Source organism: Ailuropoda melanoleuca, chromosome 1, assembly GCF_002007445.2.
Source record: "Ailuropoda melanoleuca isolate Jingjing chromosome 1, ASM200744v2, whole genome shotgun sequence".
In the NCBI taxonomy this organism is placed as follows: domain Eukaryota; kingdom Metazoa; phylum Chordata; class Mammalia; order Carnivora; family Ursidae; genus Ailuropoda; species Ailuropoda melanoleuca.
This window is the reverse complement of record NC_048218.1, coordinates 129,367,608-129,388,644: the sequence shown is the minus strand read 5'-3', so window position 1 is coordinate 129,388,644 and position 21,037 is coordinate 129,367,608. Positions and strand designations below refer to the sequence as shown.

Sequence of the window (21,037 nt, the reverse complement as noted above, 5' to 3'; positions counted from 1 at the left end):
TCAAACTTAAAAACTTTTGTGCATCAAAGGCTACAATCAATAGAATGAAAAGCCTATAGAATGGAATAAAATATTTGCAAATTATATAGCTGATAAGGAACTAATAACCAGAATTATATAAAGAACTCCTTCTTAACAACAAAAAATCACTCCATTAAAACATGGGCAAAAGACCTGAATAGACATTTCTCCAAAGATGATGTACAAATACCAACAAGCATATGAAAAGGTGCTCAACATCACTAATCATCAGGGAAACACAAATCAAAACCATGAGATATCTCACACCCATTAGGATAGCCACTATCAACAAAACTGAAAATAACAAGTGAAAATAACTGAAAATAACAAAACTGAAAATAATAAGCAATGATGTAGAAAAAGTGGAACCCTTGTATACTGTTAGTGGAATAGTAAAATAGTGCAACCACTACAGAAAACAGTACAGAGGTTACTCAAAAAATTAAAAATAGAATTACCATATGACTCAGTAATCCCACTTCTGGATATATATCTACAAGGAGTGAAGGCTTGATCTTGAAGAGATATTTGCATACCCATGTTCAGAGCAGCACTATCCACAATAACCAAGAGGAAGAAGTAAACCAAACATCTACCAATGGATCACTGGATACAGAAAATGATGTATACATGTACAATAAAATATTATTCAGCCTTAAAGGAAATCCTGTCATGAACTACAACATGGATGAATCTTGAGGACATTATGCCAAATGAAATAAGCCAGTCACAAAAAGACAAATACTGTATGATTCCATTTATATAAGGTACCTAATGTGGTCAAATTCATAAAGACAGAAAGTAGAAAAGTAGTTACCTGAATGTGGCGGAAGGAGAAAAGAGGAGATGTTTCAGATTCCAGAGTTGTTTCACAGCAATGTGAATCTACTTAATACTCTCCAACTGGTTAAAAAGGGTGAAAATGGTTAAGATAATAACTTTTATGTGATGCATTTTTAACCACAATTAAAAAAAAAAGTCTATCATAGACTCCATATATTTAAGAAAGTAAAAGAAGAAAGTATGAGCATTAAGGAAAGACATGGAAGATATAAACAAGATTCAAATCAAACTTCTAGAGATGAAAATCACAATGTTTAACAAGAAAAATACAATGGATAAGATTAACAGCAGATTAGAAATCAGTATAAGAAAAAGTTAGTAATTTTGAAGACATAGCAATAGACGTTATCCAAATTGAAACAAGGAGGGGAAAAAGCAAAAAACAAAAAAAACAGTATCAGTTAGGTGTGAAACAATATCAGTTCGTCAACATATGTGTAAGTGGAGTACCAAAATGAAAGGAGAGAGTAAAGAAAGAGAGAAAAACTATTTGAAAAAATAATGGCCAAAATTTTTCTAAGTTTGATGACAATGATAAATCCACAAACCCAAGAAGCTCAACTAACCCTAAGCATAAGAAACATAAAACTACACCAAAGCACCTCAAAATAAAAGTGCTTTGAACTAGTGTTAAAGAAATTATTCTAAAAGTAGCCAGAGGCAAAAAACACTTTCAGTATATGGAAATAAAGATAACAGTAGATTTCATGTCAGAAAACGAGAAGATAGTGGAGCATCATTAAAGCTGTATTACTAAAGTCCTGAAAGAAGAAAAACTGTCCATCTAGAATTCTATACCCAGCAAAAATACCTTTGAAAACTGAAGTACAAAAAAAGGTTTTTTTCAGACACATAAAAGCTGAAAGATACCTCAGCACTAATTCAGCTTACAATAAATACTAAAGGTAATCATTCAGGCAAAAGGAAAATGATACCAGATGGAAAAGGAATTTCAAAGGAAGGAAGAGCCTTGAAAATGGGACAAATGTGGGTAAAAATAAGAGCCTTTTTTCTAAATGTTATTTTTAAATCCACTTATGAGAACTGACCATTTAAAGCTAAAAAACTAAAAATATATTGTGGGATTTAAGCATATGTAGAACTAAAATGTATGACAATAACACAAGAATGAGGAGAAATGGAACTACAGTGTTATAAGGTTGTTATTTGATATGTGAAGTGGTATTTTACCCAAAAATAAACTGTGATAACTTAAAGATACATATAAACACTACAAACAAACAAAAAACCCAAAAAACAAACCAAAACAAAAAAGCTATAGATAATAAAAAACCAAAAGAAAGATATAAAGCAGTCATAAAAAAAATACTCAAAAAATGCAAAGTAAAAGGCAAAGAGCAAAAACAAAAAGCAGATGGACAAATAAAACACAAATAGCAAGATAGTAGATTTAAACCCAACAATATCAATAATCACATTAAATATAAATGACCTAAACTAAAATGCAAAGATTAGAAAACTATATTAAAAAAACAAAGATAGAACTATATGCCATCTACCAGAAATCTACTTCAAATACACGCAAATGAATAAAAGTAAAAGAATGGAAAAAGATGCACCATGCTAATACCAATCAAAAGAAAGCTAGACAAAGTAGATTTCAGAGCAAGGCATATTACCAGTAATAAAGAGAGCCATTTCACAATGATAAAGGGATCCAATTCATCAAGAAATCACAACAATCCTAAATATGCATGCATCTAGTAACAGAACTTCAAAATATACAAAGCCAAACTGATGAAATTATAAGCAGAAATTGGCAAGTCCACAATTCTATTCAGAGATTTCAATACCCTTCTCTTAAAAACTGCTAGAACAAGTACACATAAAATTAGTAAGGACAGAGAAAACTTGAGCAATTCTACCAATCAATTTGACCTGACATTTATAGCCACTCCACCCAACTTTCTTTTCAAGTACACATGAATCATTTACCAAGGCAGACCATATTCTGGACCATAAAACAAGTCTCAATAAATTTAAAATGACTCAAATCTTACAATGTACGTTCTCTGAGTGCAGTGAAATTAAATCAGAAATCAACACCTGAAAAATCCCATATGTATACTCATTTATAACCAGTGGGGTCAAAGAAGAAATCACAAATAAAATCAGCAAGGATTTCTGAACTACGTAAAAACGAAAGAACAACATATTGAAATTCATTGGATGCAGCCAAAGCACTATATAGAGGGAAATTTTATAGCATTAAGCATTTATATCAGAAGACAATAAACTAATGAATTAAGTTTTTATTTTAAGATTCAAGCAAATAAAATGCAAAGTGAAGAACAGAAAGAAAATTAATAAAGAATAGAAATCAATGAAATTGAGAAAAAGACCAATGAAGAAAACCAAAAGCTGCTCTTTTGAATATCAATAAAACAGACAAATCTCTAGCCGAACTGAAAAGGAAGAAAATGGAAAAATGCACAAATTAACAGTCAGGAATGAGAGAGGGGACATAGCTATAGATCTTAAAACATTAAAAAGATAATAAAAGAATATTATGAACAATTTTATGCCAATTTAACAGCTTAAATAGACAAACTCTTTGAAAGATAAACTATTGCTGCACCTGGATGGAGCAGTCTGTTAAGCATCCAACTCCTGGTTTCAGCTCAGTTCATGATAGGGTCTTATGATGGAGTCCCGAGTCCAGCTCTATGCTCAGCATGGTCTGCTGAAAACTCTCTCCCCTTTCCCTCTACCCCCCACCCTTGCTCAGGCTCTCTCTCTCTCTCAAATAAATGAATCAATCTTAAAAAAAGATGCAAACTATTGATGCTAATTCAAAAACAAATAAAAAAATAAACTAAGTAGCCCTCTATTAATGAAATTAAAGTAGTTGTTAAAACCTTTCCCACAAAGAAAACTTTAGGTATTGGTATACAAGTCACTTAGTATTACCTTAAGTTTAAGATACATGGAAGGATCTAATATTTATTAACTATCATCATGTGCTGGCATTAAGAATATAATTTTAATATGACTATATTAGTATTCAGCAACATCATTCTAGAAGGAAGCTGTGTGAAGAACTGATTAATATGAGGCTAAATTAAAACCAAGGAGACTAATAATAATCTGGGGAAAAAATGATGAGCGTCTAAAATAAGTCAGTGGCAATGAGGGGTGGGTGTTGGGACAGAGCATGGTTAAAAGATGGATAGCTAGTAAAGAGAAAGAAAGGCCACATGTAGTTATTGACTGGATATGAAAGGTACAGAGAGTGAAAGAGTAAGGATGCTCCATGATTCTTGGCTTGAGCAACAGAAGAACTACTCATTACGATAAGGAATACAGAGAAGAAACTGATTTGAGAACGAAAAGATATGTTTATTTTCCAACGTATGATACATTTAGACATTCATTGCCCAAAAGATATATAGTAGGCAATGGGAATATGGGATCAATACTTGAGAAATATATGTAGTTAAATTAACCTGCTCTATCTCCCAAGATTACCTGCAATTAAAGCTTTCTCTATAACTGTAAAATTAATGGCTTTTATCCGTTAAAAGAATTTCAGAGATAAGAATGTGGCTAAGGGATTTGAGAAAAAAAAAGTCCCTTTCCATATATATATTAAACTCACAGTACAAGAGACCCAATTTCAGTATTCCTTCTACTGTCATTTAGAAGAGCAAAACCTTATTTATTTACTCTATCTGGTTTAATGAGTCTGACCTACTTTCTTCAGGAAAAAAAAATTGAGACTATGAAGCCCTTTCCCTATCTTATCCCTTGTTTTGTATGTGGCTGCAATGACTCAATTTTTTATTCAACTCTGCCTGTTGCCTGTATAACATCCTATTATCTCTTCCTAAGGTTTTATTTGTTTGCCATTTTCTGGCTCCCCTTACTCTATTTGAGAATTGTATTAAAAAAAAAAAACACACCTATTTGGGGCACCTGGGTGGCTTAGTCAGTCAGCTAAGCCTCCAACTCTGAATTTCAGCTCAGGGGGCACCTGAGTGGCTCAGGGGCACCTGAGTGGCTCAGGGGCGCCTGAATGGCTCAGTCATTAAGCGTCTGCCTTCGGCTCAGGGTGTGATCCCGGAGTTCTGGGATCCAGCCCCACGTCAGGCTCTTCCACTGGGAGCCTGCTTCTTTCTCTCCCACTCCCTCTGCTTGTGTTCCCTCTCTCGCTGTCTCTCTCTGTTACATAAATGAATAAAAACTTAAAAATAAAAAAAAAAATGAATTTCAGCTCAGGTCACAATCTCAGGGTTGTGAGACTGAGCCCTGTGCCAGGCTGCTCCGTGAAGCCTGCTTAAGATTCTCTCTCTGCCTCTCCCTCTCTGCCCCACCCACCTCGCTAAAATAAAAGTTAATTAATTAACTAATTAAAATAAAATAAAAAACACACCTGTTCAACTTAGTCAAAAAACAGCAGCAACCATTTTTTGAACACGTATTATAAGCCAGGCAATGTGTCAAATGCTTTACATACATTAGCTCCTTTAATTTTCAAAATCTTACACAGTAAATATCTCCATTTTATGACTAAATAAAACTGAACCTCGAAAAGATTACATAATGAGCCCAAAGTCACACAACTGATGGACTGTAGAATTGAGACTTGAACCTAGGTCTGCAGAGCACCAAAACTCGTGCCACGCAACTTTAGTAAGTTTTTTGCTATATGTAACAGACCTTTTACGGAATGTTTTACTAAGGTGCTCATTCATGCGACAAATATGAGTGCCTATTACATATCTTTAAAATTTCTGTAGAAACACTTTTAACAGCCCTTTCCCCTACTGTTTCTGAAACTGGAAAGCTGCATACAGTGCACTTTTCCCCCCCTTTACTTCCTCTCATTAAATGTCAAATTCAATCATGTTATGATTATCATCAGGTAGCGGTTCAGCCACAGCCATTTCCTGCCCAGTTCCTGTTCACTACTCAGAATGAAGTCCAGCATATTTTCTTTCCTAGTGCTCTAAAACTACCTGTTCTAGGAAGCAGTCCATTTTTCTCATGTGAAATCTGATCTCTATATTTTGTGGCATTTTAGCAATTTGTATGAGGCTAATAAGTGGGAATAAAAACGCAGCTTTCCTAAATGACATTTAATATTTTCAACTGAGTCAAATAATTCTGGTCATGAAGTGATGATTCACATTTATATATCCAATGGAAGTACTCATGGTTCTGTGCTAACCCAAAAGGAAGATATACACATGGGACTTTTTCTTAGATTTTTTTAAGAGCAGCCCCAATTTAAAACATTCTGTCCTACCGTTATGTCTCAAATTTAGATTCAGAAAAAGCAGTCAGCATATATACAAAGGGTAGTTTGCAATATTGGCCCTATGTGGCTACATACTAGGTAAAGGGGTTAAGGGAAGCAACAGCCACTTTAAGATTCTTCTTTTTTAAGTAATTCCAAAATACATTCCACAAATTAAGTGCAAATGCCTCTAGGTGTTAAGTCTTCCTTTATAACCTAGAATGAAATATTGCACTCAAATAATCAAAGTGCTTAGCTGGACACATTTGGAAATGAAATTTTAATTGTTACTGGGGAAAATAAGTATTAAATGGTAAATATCAAATAAAAATATAACAATGCACAAACTGTTGAGGATTTCCTATAATTTTAATATCTAATACGCAATTTCCAACTGCCAAAATTGGATAGTACTCACCTTGCCCAGCCACATTTATACACAATTACCATTTAAATATTGACCTTCACAAATACTTTTTATACAAAGCTACAATTACTTGCCATTCCCTCAACAATCCATATTTCTGTTCTGTGACCCTGCCTCCTGTTCTATCTGTGTGGGATGCCCTCCTTCCCCAACAATGAAAATTACTACTTACCCTTTAAAGCTCCAGTGATAGCTCCCCGCAACACCTCCAACCCCTCTCCACTCTATGAATATTATTCAGTCTTCTTTATTCAGGGCTTACCAGTGTGCCAGTACTTTACATATTCTGTTTAATGCTTAACACTCCCCTTTGAAGTAATTCCTCTCCATTTAACAGATAAGAAAACTGAAGCTGAAAAAGGCTTACTATCATGTTAAAGGTCACAAAGCCAAACAGGAACTCAAATGTGGGTACGTCTAAACTTCAACTGAATTATCTTCCATTAAATGACAGACTCTCTAGCACTCTCTTATAGTATATATTGTATTTTATCATCATTATTTATTTCTCTCTCCCACTAAAGACCGGAAGGGCGACTCCATCTTTACATCCCAGCAATACTCAACAGTGCCTACTCTACAGTGACTCAAAGTGTTACTAAATATGTACAATATTCTTATTCAGTTAATGATTTTGCAGCATTACTTTCCACCGATCAGTCTCCTTATACCAGGTCTCTAAGAAGCCACTATGGTGGTAAAGCATATTGGCTTGGATGTTAGGCTTCGTAATCACATTGCCTGGATTTGAATCCCACCTCCACTAACTTATTAGCTGAGAAATCTTGAACAAATGAATTGAACTAAGTTTTGGTTAAGGCATCTATAAAACAGAACAGTAATCACAGTACATACATCTACTGTGCATTATAAAGATTAAACAGATAGTATGGAGGCAATTCAAATATCTTTCGATCCTCATTTTTGATATATATCGCCCCAAGTTTTCTTTGGCTTAGTCTACTGTAGCGTTTTTAATTATAAATTCCTTGAAATTTTGTATTAAATGGGCTAGCAAAAAGGTTCGTTGGTTTAAAAACTGTTCAGGCCAAAAAAGGAAAATAAAATAAAATTGTTCAGGCCAGGATGCCGGGCTGGCTCAGTCAGTAGAGCATGGGATTCTTGATCTCAGGGTTGCGAGTTCAAGCCCCACATTGGATGCAGAGCTTACTTAAAACAAAAAAAAATAAATATTTAAAAAATAATAAAAAAATAAAAATTGCTCAGACCACCTACTTGATTTTTAGGGCCAACTGTCCACTGCCAGTTTGAACTGAAAAAAAAAGTTTACTCTGGGATGTTTGACTATACAAGAGTGCCCCCATTGTGCATTATGCTTTTTTCCTTTACTACATTTTCATGCCCTATCAGAAAGTGGTAAAAGTTAGAAAAGACACTTCTTACCTTACTAACGCCTAACTTAATACTATCTGATGCATGCACATAACTAACCTGTGTGGGAGGCAGGCTATTTCCCCAGCAAGAAATTTTCCTGGAACCACTTTGTGCCTGTCTGGTCTCAGGCATGGCTCATTCTCCCCAGACCTCTAGATTGCTTTCCTCTGGAGTCTGGAGGCTGAGCGACTACAACTGACAGGGGACACCCATTTTCTTCTCTTAAACTTAGCAATGTTTACTCCCAAGATGTTAGGATTTCAAATTATTATGCTATTTTACAGCTCTTTAGGCTAAAGTACAGAGCTTCCAAATTCTCCGAATTCCCCCTTCCAACTTTAAAAAAGCTATGAAAAAAATCCAGTTGGGGAGGAAACAAATTTTTTAAAAAATACATGATCTCTAAAAACAAGAGCAAATACTATGGCTCTACCCAAAGTCTTAGAGGAGGAAAAAAAAAAAAAAAAGAAAAAAGAAAAATCCTAAAACATCTAGTTGGCTCAAGCTAACCAAAAACTATAAAATCAAAGCACACAATTAACGAAATAACCTTAAATTAAGGAGGATATATCATAAACAAAGACAGCAAGTATATATTACAAGATATTTAATAATTCACGAATTTAAAAATTACTTGATATATAAATACTTAGATTAATAAATTGTTCCAGATTCTGTACTTCCCAGTCAGTATATAATGATATAAAGCAGTTTGGGGTTTTGTGGGGTTTTTTTTATTTTGTTTTTTTTGGTCAGGCTAAAAATAGAGTGATGGATCAGTGACACAATGCTCTCCAAAGTTATACTAGGTGTTGAGTTTAAAAGTCATGACCCGAAGGAACAATACCAAAATACTGGCTTTCAACATCAGGCAGATAAAAATAAGAAAAGGTAAAACAAGCTAATGGACTGCAGTATTGTTTCCAGAGGGGAAACAGCCCTTAAGGCCCCTGAGAGGATTTCAGCACCCGCTCCGCAGTCTGTGCTGGAATCAGAGAACTAAACTGTTGCCTGTTCAGTGGGTGCAGGGCAGAGACCCTCCCTCCAGCCTGCGCCCAGCGTGCGCACAGTCGCCCCTCCGCCCGAGCCCGCTCCTCCGGCCGCTAGCTGACCTCTCCCGCCCGCCGGGCTCGGCCACCCGATGCCCCTGCACGCCCTCCAGGACCCGGCGCGCCCCCTGCACAGCTCCAAGGGAAGGAAGCGAAGGAGAGGGGCCGCGAGAGGGGGCGGAGGGGCGGGAGGCGGCGCTGGGCTTCGGCCCGTCACCATCCAGGCTCGAGGACGGCACGGGCTCGGGAGGAGGGAGGCTGAGCCTCTGCCACCGGTCAAATGATGGGAGGGGACCACGGATGACCCCGGCGCGCAGGTGCCAGCGGCTGCCGGGGAAGTCACCGGCGGCGGAAGGCGTTGCGTTGGCCCCGGAGCCCCCACCTCCATCCTGCCCGCCGCTTTCCTCCCTCGTCCTGCTCCATCCCCAGGATTCTGTCAGAACCCAACGACCTCCACACGGCCCGCCCAAGCACGGAGGTGATGCCGGCTCTTACCGTAGGAGCAGGCGCCGCGCCGCTAGGAGGCGGCTGGGGTACGCGCGGGAGACTCCGAGGCGAGCGCCGCCGCCGCTGCGGGAGCCGGAGTCACAACGAGGCTGCCGGCGGGAGCTCTGCCTCCAGAGCTGTCGCCCCACCCCCTCTCCCGCAGGATTTTGCGCCGGAGCCTGCAGTGTCCGCGCGCTGGCGGGGAGGGCGAGAAAAGGGGCGGGGCGACCCTCGGGGGCGGAGCTGAGCGCTAGTTGGTCAGATTGGCATCTGTGGGCCCAATGGGACCACGGATGCTCCGGGCTGTGCTAGACTGACTTTCCTCCTAGCCCGTAGCGGTAGAGAGGCGGGCCTAGTGACTTCTTTTATAGCCGCCGTTTTGACGAACCCGAACGTAAGAAAAGGTCGGTTGGTTCGCACTGGTGGCCAAATGGTCCAATTACCACAGGGAAAAGGGCCTCTGGAACCAGATTGGCATCCTCTCTACCTATACGTAGAGAGGGTAGACCCAGGGGCGGTGAGAACCTGCCCCGGATGTGGGCGTGGCCCTGAGGTAGAACACAGAGACTACACCGCGGTGGTTTGGGAGGCGGAACTGAGATCTTTTTCTTGATTATCATGTGACGGGCTCTGGATTTAATGGAGAAGAAAGCGTGGAAAAGGCCAAGGATCCAAACTGGCGAGTTTTCTGATCTTCGTGCCCCTCCCCGCTCTCCGGCCAGCGGCGCTGCCAGGTGAGTCCCGGGCTCCAGTGGGCCGGCGTTTTCCGGAGGTGCATTTGCTCACCCGGTGCCCCGGCGCTGGCTTCCCGATGCCTCAGGGGGTTTGTCGCTGCCTCCCATCCCCTTACACTCTCTGCCAAACATACAGACACCTGCTTGGCACCAGGTTTCTGCATGCGTTTTGGATCGTGTGCAAGAAACCGCGTTCAAGCTCCCAAAATGTGCTAGGCCCAAAGCGCAGAATGAGAATAGTCCCAATTAGGGCGTTTAGTCCCAACTGGGCGTCCCAATAGGGGTTTGAAGACTAAGGGCGAGGATAGTTTTGGAATGTCCAGAAGTTCTAGGGACAAGAAGGCCCCAAAATCATGTAAGTTGTAAGCAGAGCGCTGTTCCTCTGAAGGGAGGTTAAGTTCGACAAGGCTGTTGCTGCAGGAGCCTTTCCAAAGCGACTCATTGTTTAGAGGGATTATGTCGTGGGCTCTTAAGCAAAACTGTCTTTGGGATGGGATGAGTTCATTTGGAAGAGTGTTGGCAGTAGCGAGAGAAGGAAATGGGGGTGGTGTAGAACGCACCGTGGGCAAATTAATGAGTGCACGCACAACAGCTAGATGCTGGAACTGTGGGCAGAGCCCTTTCGATTTCCATTTTGGGACAATGGAGAAGATTTTAACAATGGATGAGGAAGCATATGAACTAATACCTAACTATCTTCCTGGTACCAGAAGTAATCACCTCAAATAGGACTTTAGTAGAACACATTTTTGTTTTGGAGTATGCATCCCCCTCTCTTGAGGAGAAAGACTAGTAGTAGGAAACAAGTACGATTACTTCAATTAATGAAGATTTATGAACAAGTAAAATTGGCGTTGTACCCCTGCATCCAGAATTCTTCAAGCGTCATTTAAGTATCAGCATAGTGCTTCCCGGTTGAGGGCATTTTAGTATAAGTGCATACAGAACTTTGTTGCATCCCACATTATAAAACTTGAAGCCACAAGACTATATGCTCTTTGTATCACCCTTCCATCTCCAGTCCTAAAGTACCTATGTTGAGTGCAGCAACCGTTTCTATGACCAGTTGCTTACTCAGTCCTATATGGGAAAATTTGAACCCTGACTCATCCAATGGCTGATGGAAAAGGTGTTTAAACAAGTGTAGTATCATAAACTTTTTAAAGGTTCACAAAAATGGCCAGGAAGATTGGAGATCAGGTTTGAGCAAACTTGATTTACAGCATGAAATCCATTTGTAGTTAAAAGTCAGTTCACACCCCTCACACCTCTTCTTCCAAATTCAGCCCCACATCCCACTATGGCAACCTTTGGTCAGGAAAAGAGACCTGGAGAAAATGCCTTCCTGGGAGCAAAAGCATCTGCTTTTCCTACTGCAGTATGAAGCATCCTATCTGCCAGCTAAGTAAACAAGAGCTAGCAGATGGGTATCAGGGGAGGATGGGAGTTAGGAGATCCGTAAGTCACTATATAGTAAAACAGATACATGCTCTTGCCCCATGATAGCCACCCACTGTTTAAAGTAGTAGAGGTGTAGCAAAGAATATAAAAATTAGCTTTATTTTTTTAAAGATTATTTATTCGAGAGAGAGAGAGAACAAGCAGGGGAGGGGCAAAGGAGAGAGAGAAGCAGACCTCCCGCTGAGCAGGGAGCCTGATGTTGGGCTTAATCCCAGGACCCTGAGATCAGGACCCCAGCTGAAGGCAGACACCCAACCAACTAAACCACCCAGGAGTCCCTCGCAGTTAGTTTTAAAATAGAATTAATTAAATATGCTAGTCTGGGGCATTTTATTCATCTAGCCAGTTTCTTCACTTTTTCCGTGTTTCTTATTTCTTCCTGCATTTTTACTGCTACCTCTCATGCTTTTGCTACCCTACCACCTTCTGATGTTTTCCTCTTTCCATCAAGTGTCCTCTCTCAGTCTATCACTCCTTTGTGGCTTATTTCCTCTCATTTTATAATCATATTTAGATTCTTCCTTTACTGAAAAATTTCTTCCTAACCCTTTCTCAGTGTCATTATAATATCTTTCATCTTCTCCAAATGTTTCAGAGGAATAAAGTGTTATCAGCTGTTTACATACATTTTGTTATGTTCTGTTAACTCCTCACCCAGCTGCTGCAGTCTGGCTTCTGATTTCCATTCTACTTAACCCTTTTTCCAAACGGTCACAAGGTTGATATAAAAAGCTTGAACAAGTATAGAACATAGTGTCATCCTGTGTTTGAAGACTAAATAAATGCTTATACCTGTGTATTATAGATTAATGTGTCCCAATCAAAATTCCAAGTTTTTAAGAATTAGTGATTTTAGCAGTGAAAAAAAAAAAAAACGAAAGGGCGAAATACTTTTGGAAAAGAAATCCATGAGTAGTAGGTACTAGTCCTTACAGATATTAGAGTATATCCTAGAACATATCTCGTCACAGTCATATAGTACTAGTGCAAAACAGAAATATAGGTCAGTAAGACAGATCTGTAGACAGTTCTTATATTTTAGGGATATAAAAAATAACTTCCAGTTGCCTGGCTGGATCAGTTGGTAGGGCATGCAACTCTTGATCTCAGAGGCCTAAGTTCAAGCCCCACATTCTTTAAAAAAGGAAGAAAGAGAGAAAGAAAGAGCCTAAATTATTGAATAATTTAGCATCTAATAACAAAATGTCAAAAGTTTAAGTGGTCTTGATTATTCGATAGCAAGTAGCAAAAAAAATCAGGATCTATACCACAAACCAAAAAATATGTAATGAGTAGTAATAAAAAAGAAAAAAATTCAGGGGCGCCTGGGTGGCACAGCAGTTAAGCATCAGCCTTCGGCTCAGGGCGTGATCCCGTCATTATGGGATCGAGCCCTACATCAGGCTCCTCCGCTATGAGCCTGCTTTTTCCTCTCCCACTCCCCCTGCTTGTGTTCCCTCTCTCGCTGGCTGTCTCTGTCTCTGTCAAATAAATAAATAAAATCTTTAAAAAAAAAAATTCAAACTAATAGGTATTTATAAGAATTGCAGTGACAAAGTTTAATTTTAAAAGACCCACAGACTAAACTATGTGAAAATCCAGTATTATCAATGTATTCTTATTATTTAGCCCAATGGTCTCCTCACAATCTTAATTCTATATTAAATAGAATTTATGATAGAATCTATATTAAATCTGAATTTTTTTAAACTATTTCCTCCTTATTAAAACTCTCCTCCCTTGACTGGTGACTCCTTCCTCCTTTTTCACTACTTTGATTTTGAGTGCTTTTTCTTAGTTCATCTCGAAATTGAATGAAAATTTATAGATGTACAAATAGAAATTAAGATATCCCTGAGGTACAGGAATAAAGTCATGCATACCTGAACTTGAGTGACAGCAATGAAAAGGAACAGATATTTTGAACAGAGCTTATGCCCAGTCGATGTACTAAAAGTTGATAAACTAAAAGTTTTATTGTATTTTGTCATGGGCTATATGGAATGATGAATGTAATGTTGTCAAAGATGGCTACAAATTTTAGGTTTGAAAGGAATAATAATAGAATGTTTTCAAAATTAGGAAATTTGTGAATGGGGAAGAGCCAGCTTTGTTTACCAGGAATGGAAGTGATTTTTTTTTTTCTGGTATAAAAACAATCCTGACTTTTTTTCCTTCTCTTAGGGTGTATTTCCCTTTTTTCGACTCTGCAACAGCCTCTTTAAACTGTTTAAATGAGAATGTCCTTGGCTCAGAGAGTACTACTCACCTGGCTTTTCACATTACTCTTCTTGATCATGTTGGTGTTGAAACTGGATGAGAAGGCACCTTGGAACTGGTTCCTCATATTTATTCCAGTCTGGATATTTGATACTATCCTTCTTGTCATGCTGATTGTGAAAATGGCTGGGCGATGTAAGTCTGGCTTTGACCCTCGACATGGATCACACAACATTAAAAAAAAAGCCTGGTACCTCATTGCAATGTTACTTAAATTAGCCTTCTGCCTTGCACTTTGTGCTAAACTGGAACAGTTTACTACCATGAATCTGTCCTACGTCTTCATTCCTTTATGGGCCTTACTCGCTGGGGCTTTGATAGAACTCGGATATAACGTCTTTTTTGTGAGAGACTGACTTCTAAGGACATCATTTCATTTTATTGCTGTTCAACAAGCTATCATTAAAGTGTTCTGAATCCTTGCAAGCTTGAAGAATACCAGAGAACTGAGAAAATAACCAAATGTAGTTTTATACTGCTTCCATAAAATAGTCTTTGTGAATCATGGACTTCTAGTCAACCCAAAGCTTAATTATTCAATATTTCAGTTATTAATACCCTTAACTATCCCTATATAAATAAAGTTTGTTTTTGACCTTATTTTTCTACTTGACTCTTAAATAATCTGTTGTACATATGTGGTCAGTTTTTAAAGTATATAAATACAAAGTCTTTAATCTACATTATTTGGGTAGAAGTTTAATATATCATAGCCCCATTATGACCAAAGTAAGTGGTCATTTGTGCTTGTAAATTATGGAGGAAAAAAAACTAGGTACTGAAATAGTTGTGCCACTTCATTTTTACATTCGGAAGGAATCTGAGAGTTGATTTTTATCTAAGCTAACATCATTGCTACTTCTCCTTTCTGTTTGCGACCCATGAATTAGAGGTGACATATTAAAACAGAGCAGAGGCTTGACTCTGCCTAAAGTTAGAGGGACCTTTCATCGTGGTTTAATCAGGACAGTTCCCATTTATGCCTGTTGTCCTGGGCCTCAGGAAGTTAGTGCCCCTTTCACTCTTTGAAAGTGTCCTGGCTTGAGAATTTATAGATAATCCTCCAAGGCACTCAACCCATTCCAGTGAAGCATAGGTGACATTACTTATAAGAATTCCAGTCTTAGGTGCATTATAACCCTAAAGCAGGTGATTGTTCTCACCCTATACAGCCCTCACTTTTAGCTTTGGGAAGAACCCAAAGTAGTATTTTGTCTGTTTGAAAAATATCTGACACACAAGAAAGTGATTCCTGGCTGCTAATACTTGAGAGGATTGCTTTGAATACAGTATTTTGGTCTAGTTCTCCTTTGTAAAGCAGATAACATGACAAAAGTTTAAGCTACAATACCACAAATTAATATAGCTGAACTCCTTGTTTGAAACTACAGAGCTAAGCTAAAGAAATAAAAATGATCAGTTACAAGAATTTTCCTGTCTTATAATTGGTATATATTCCTATTTTGAGCATCTAAAAATAGGATGGAAAAGGACAGTTAGTATGGGGAATATAATGTTCCAGACTTGATTAGATATTCCTAATTCATCTGAGAGATCCAAACAATTTGGTCTCTCTAATGATAGAGTCAGAGTAGAAGAAAGCTTTCATCTCTGTGAGAAACCAGATAGGATTTTGAAATTCAGCAAAAGCTGTATTTGTGCGAGCATTATCTAAGTAAGATCTCTCACAGGGAAAAGGAAAAGGACAGCACCACATGCAAACTATTAGCTGGGTCAGGAGTCAGCAAAATTTTTCTGTAAAGGTTTATCTAGTAAGTATTTTAAGCTTTGTGGGCTGTATCATTTCTATGTCAACAGTTCAGATCAGCTCTGTGATGAAAAAGCAACTGCAAACCATGAGTTATGTTCCAATAAAACTTCATGGACAAAGAAACTTAAATTTTGTAAAATTTCCACATATCACAAAATGGCATTCTTTTAACTTTTGTTCCAGTTACTTAAAACTATAAAAACTATTCTTGCCTCACAGCCATACAAAAAACACCCCCAAGCTAGGCCATAAACACAAGCAAAAGCAGAAATTCTGTATGAGATTTCTAAGAAAAAAGGTGGGACAGGTCTCCAAGGATATAAGAAACTGGGTAAGAATTGTATCTAAAAGGCAACACAATAACCAACCTGTTAACCCATGAGGATCAACTAATTGGTTCCCAGAAAGTAGAACTTTTTCTTACTTAATTTGGTATACTGACAAGACTAAATAACAACTTGAAGCAACGTAAGTTATTGACGTGCGCCTCCTTGATTCTGGCACCAATTCAAATGTGTTTTATTCCCCCCATACCACCAAGGAATTCTTTCAGTTCTGACACTACTTGGAAATAGTATCTGATCCCACAGGTTAAGGGTTCAATCCCAGAAGACGCCTCCTCCCTCCAAACTTCAGATACCAATTACAAATCCAGCTATAGATTGGATGTTCCCAAGACTCTCTTGATTAATTTGCTAGAGCAGCTCACAGAACTCAGAGAAACATTTTATTTACTAGATTACCAATTTATTATAAAATATATAACTCAGGAACAGCAAGATGGAAAGCAAGGTATGGGGAAGGCAAGGTAAGGCAAGGTATGGGGAAGGGGCAAGGAGCTTCCACGCTCTCTGGGCATACCACTCTTGCCCTATCTCCTTGTGTTCACCATCCCAGAAGCTCTCTGAACCCTGTCCTTTTAGGATTTTATGGAGGCTTGATTACATAGCGTATTAATTAAATCATTGGCCACTGGTGACTGAACTCAAATCTCCAGTTCCTCTCCCCTGGAGATAAGGAAGGAGGAAAGTTCCAACCCTTTAACCATATGGTGGTTTCTTCCTGGCAACCAGCCCCCATCCTTAGGTTACCTAGGAGTTTTCCAAGTCACCACAGTAACATAAGTTCAAAAGACACCTTTATCACACTGACAGGAAATTCTAAGGGTGTTAAATTCCTGTGCCCTGTATAGGGATAAAGACCAGATGTGTATTTCTTATAAATCACAAAATCACAGCCTCAGTGGTTGGAATACATTTAAAACATTAAATAATTAAAGATAGAGGGGATAGAAATTACGCTTACAGAAAAAACAAAACGGAATAATATATAAACAATATTACAGAAAAATACCTTCCCCTTTGTTTTTAGTTCTAGGATATTTCTTTTATAATACAAAGATTTAACTTACACATGAAAGTTTCCCTATGAAGCCAGTATTTTCCAGGTCAGTATGGACAAGAAGTAACTTAATCTGGTTTGGGGCAAAAGATTTATCAAAAATTCTGAGTAAAAGCAACTTGTGAATAAAATAACTTTTTTAAGACTTGAAAATATAAAAAGTAGAAAATATTCAAAGAATTCACAACTTCTTCAGCAATATTTCATGAACACAGAAGCTGGGTGTGGTGGTACCATCAATGCACCAATGAAACATGAACACAAATCCACTGACAACTCACAAGCACCAAGAAAATTTGTTGCGCACAGCTTTGAGAAGATACATCTGTGGGCTAAATTTAATGTGATTTTAGAAGTTATTAACCTTACAAATTAGGTCATCTGCTTTCCACTCTGCTTTTTTTACAGTGCAGCAAATAAGAGAAACTGATGGTGACTAATGAACAGAAGCGATGGCCCAAAAAAGGAGAGGAAACGATAGAACAATTTTCATATAGAGGCAGGCTTATTACTATGCACCTGTATCATAAAGAATAGTTAGTTCTCTTTACTGAGATAAAATTAATCTGAGTCCTGTTAGCATTATATTAAGAAAGAAGCCACAAACTACAAAAGGAGTTTCCTTTAATCTTGATCGGTCATGTTTGCACAGTGAACCGTCAGTTGTCCTCAAAGTGTGGTTGGTGTTCTTACAATTCAGGACATAGATACTGAAGGTAAATGGGAATTATAGTGTTAGAACCAGGATAAAACATACCAACCCTCATTATAATAACGATGGAAAGACTAAAGCCCAGATAAATGAAATCAGTCCATGGTCATTGATAAATGGAGAAGTTTTAACTCCAAATGCTATTTCCACAATAGGTTTGCTATTGAAGAAAAAAAATAGAATGCATCATGGAAGATACATACCATTTATCAAATGCCAGATAAGGTAACCCTGGGCTAAAAGCTGTTACAAGAGGGATCTACTTTACACTTTAATGTTTTACTCTCATTTTACTTGTCCTATGTTCAAATTACCATACTGTAATCATACTGGTCTCTTACATCACAAAGTAAATTTACTACCACTATCATCTATATACTACAAACCCAAATTTGTAATCAGGAAAAGGCAGTCTGTAGCAAGACATGATTTTGAATTGCTGGCCCTGGGCAAAATAGTGAACTAGGAAGAAGTATGTTTTGGAAATCTACCTACCTCCACCATACCTCATGACCCCTTGATAAACATCTTCCTCTTCCCAGATGCCTATCCTTTGCCCAAAATTAGAGAGAGGAATACAGAGAAAAGATAATTAGTGAGAAAGGCATAAAATGATTAGGGTGACCCAGAACATAGCTCTTCTATTCTTTTTACTATGTTAATTCCAGGATCAGAAGCTAACATCCATAGCGTCTACAATATATAAACCTATGCACTAAGCACTGGGCATGTTCCGACATTTAATTTTCACCACCAATTAGCAGAATAGGTATTCCTTCCTCCCCCTTTTTACTGATGTGAAATAAAAGCTAAGTGATTTCTCAACCTTATTCAAGTGTATTATTCCCCTTTCATTAGCCATAGCTGTACTACTCAAATGCCCTCAGCATAATACCATACTAGTGAAGTGGCTTTACAGAAGAAGATCTGTGAAAATGTGCCACCTTTAGGTCCTTGTCCCACTTCTGCAACAGAATGGATATAGAAAAAAAAAATGCTTATCACCTTCAATATTTTCTAGTTTTTGAATATCTATAGGGACACTTTATGTTGCCAAGTTGAGACCTAGCAAGCTAAAAATCTGCTTCAGTCTATAAGATATCAAGGGGCTTCTTATATATTTGCCATTTTAATCACGTCAGGTCTAGTTTAAATTTGTCCTCGATTTGTAATGAGTGTATCTCTAGTGGAAGAAAAAAGTTGGGTGGGTTTTACAGGTTTAACAATCTTTACAAAACTTTCTCCACATTGCCCAATGGGCCTAGATAATTAATAGGTAGCTTCTTAAACTTTATTCCTAAGACTGAAGTACAAAATAGAAACTCGGGTCTCTTTATAGTGCCTGCTGATCTAATTTTCTCCACTTTTCTATTGCAATTCTAGAATTACATTACGAATTAAAGTCAGAGACAGAGTTTTTATAACGAGAAACCTACATAGTTTTTCCCACTCCCAGGAAAGTTAAGGTACAACTTTTGTTCCTTCCAATATTTATTGAATACCAAGAGTATGTATTAGGTGTCAAAGATACAAAGGGATTAAAAAACAAACAAAAAACCTGTAACTTTTAGTTCATGGTTTCGGTAAAGCCCAAAGTGTACTTAACTAATATGTACATTAAATGATGTCAACAAAGGGACACAAGAAGCAGAGCAAAGAAATGGTTCCACACCAGCTTTGGGATAAGGGGACAGCTGGAACAGATGAACTCAGTAAAAGACACACAGAAGAGAAGATGTTTAACTAGAGTTTTGAAAAAAGATTTCACGGTATTGTATTCCAAGCAGAGATTTCCCCAGCAAAGGCAAAGAATTTTAAAAGTACACAAAGGAAATGGCAAGTCCTGGCATCTGGTAAAGCTGAAAATCGGGCACATTAATGGAAGATTGTGGTGGATGAAGCTGGAAAGGAAGGGCCATATCATGAAGACTTTTTTTTTTTTTTTAAAGATTTTATTTATTTATTTGACAGAGATAGAGACAGCCAGCGAGAGAGAGAACACAAGCAGGGGGAGTGGGAGAGGAAGAAGCAGGCTCATAGCGGAAGAGCCTGATGTGGGGTTCGATCCCACAACGCCGGGATCACGCCCTGAGCCAAAGGCAGATGCTTAACCGCTGTGCCACCCAGGTGCCCCTATCATGAAGACTTTTTGCTGTGATGCGGAGCATTTGGCTTCTGTTCTTTAGGAAAGGAGCAATGGAATACTTCTAAGCAAAAGAGTAACAATCATATCTGTCTTAGAAAGATTAATCTGGTAGTAACAAAGAATGGATTGGAATGGGGGTAGGGGCAGAGGACTGCAGGCAGCCCGGAACATTTTAGGCTATATTAAGAGTCCAGGTAAGATGAACATCTACTATGGCTGTGAACATTTACTATAACAAGAAAAGTAGACAAATTGTGAACATTTCTGGGGTCAACTCAAGAAAATCTCATGATACATTGTATATAGTTAGAAGAAAAGGCAGAGAAATCAGGTAACTTGCAATGACTAGGTAGAGACATAGTGATGCCAATATCCAAATTAGGAGGGAAAGGAAGAGCTAATGCTTGGGGGCAAGGGAGAAGTGAAGGATTTAATTCTGATTACACAGATCCTTAGGGCTGAAGTGAGAAACCAAGGCTGACTGAAGTCATGGGGTCACGAAGATAATTCAGGGACAAAGTGTAGAGACCTAAAGAACCTGAGACTGCTTTAAGTAGTGGCGGCTAAGGCAAAAGACATCCAAAGAAATGGAAAAGCAAAACAGAACAGATAGGTCATACATACAGCGTTTTAAGGAGTAAAAGATTGCTAACAGGTGCCACAAGGTTTAAACCGAAGTATTAAGAAATGAAGCCACTGAATTTGGCAGTCAAAAGGTGTCCTTTGAGAGAACCACTACAGCTGCGTGATTAAATTCGAGGATTAAGACAAAATTGTAGTGAAATGAGGAAGTGAAGGTAGACAGAGACTTCCAAGAACTCTGTCAGTCAGGAAGAGGTATGGAACAATAGCATATAAACAAAAGCCAGACTAAAGAAAAGTTTTTGTTTATTTTTTATTTTTTTTTTTTAAAGATTTTTTAATTTCTTTATTCCACAGAGATAGAGACAGCCAGCGAGAGAGGGAACACAAGCAGGGGGAGTGGGAGAGGAAGAAGCAGGCTCATAGAGGAAGAGCCTGATGTGGGGCTCGATCCCGTAACGCCGGGATC

The 21,037-nt window shown here is 38.3% G+C and overlaps 2 protein-coding genes across 3 annotated transcripts in view; one reads left to right on the top strand and one right to left on the bottom strand.

Moving 5' to 3' along the window:
- The window catches only part of PHTF2 (putative homeodomain transcription factor 2), a 120,044-nt gene extending 110,352 nt beyond the window's left edge, over positions 1-9,692 (bottom strand). Inside the window, exon 1 of one of the 2 annotated variants that reach the window (XM_011225517.3) lies at positions 9,491-9,692. The gene's annotated coding sequence lies outside the window, so the exon portion shown is untranslated. Of the gene's footprint in view, positions 1-6,723; positions 6,856-9,490 lie in introns of those variants that run through there. The other variant, XM_034667028.1, reaches the window with a different exon arrangement.
- A 180-nt stretch (positions 9,693-9,872) lies between these two features.
- On the top strand, positions 9,873-14,556 carry TMEM60 (transmembrane protein 60). Its single transcript, XM_002919660.4, has 2 exons — positions 9,873-10,215; positions 13,861-14,556. Exon 2 carries the CDS (start codon positions 13,911-13,913, stop codon positions 14,310-14,312), a length of 402 nt encoding a protein of 133 aa, XP_002919706.2. The 5' UTR covers positions 9,873-10,215; positions 13,861-13,910; the 3' UTR covers positions 14,313-14,556.
- The last annotated feature ends 6,481 nt before the right edge of the window (positions 14,557-21,037 follow it).

Coding starts and splice junctions, on each gene's coding strand:
- TMEM60 (XM_002919660.4), top strand. CDS start 13,911: ATGAGAATGTCCTTGGCTCAGAGAGTACTACTCACCTGGCTTTTCACA.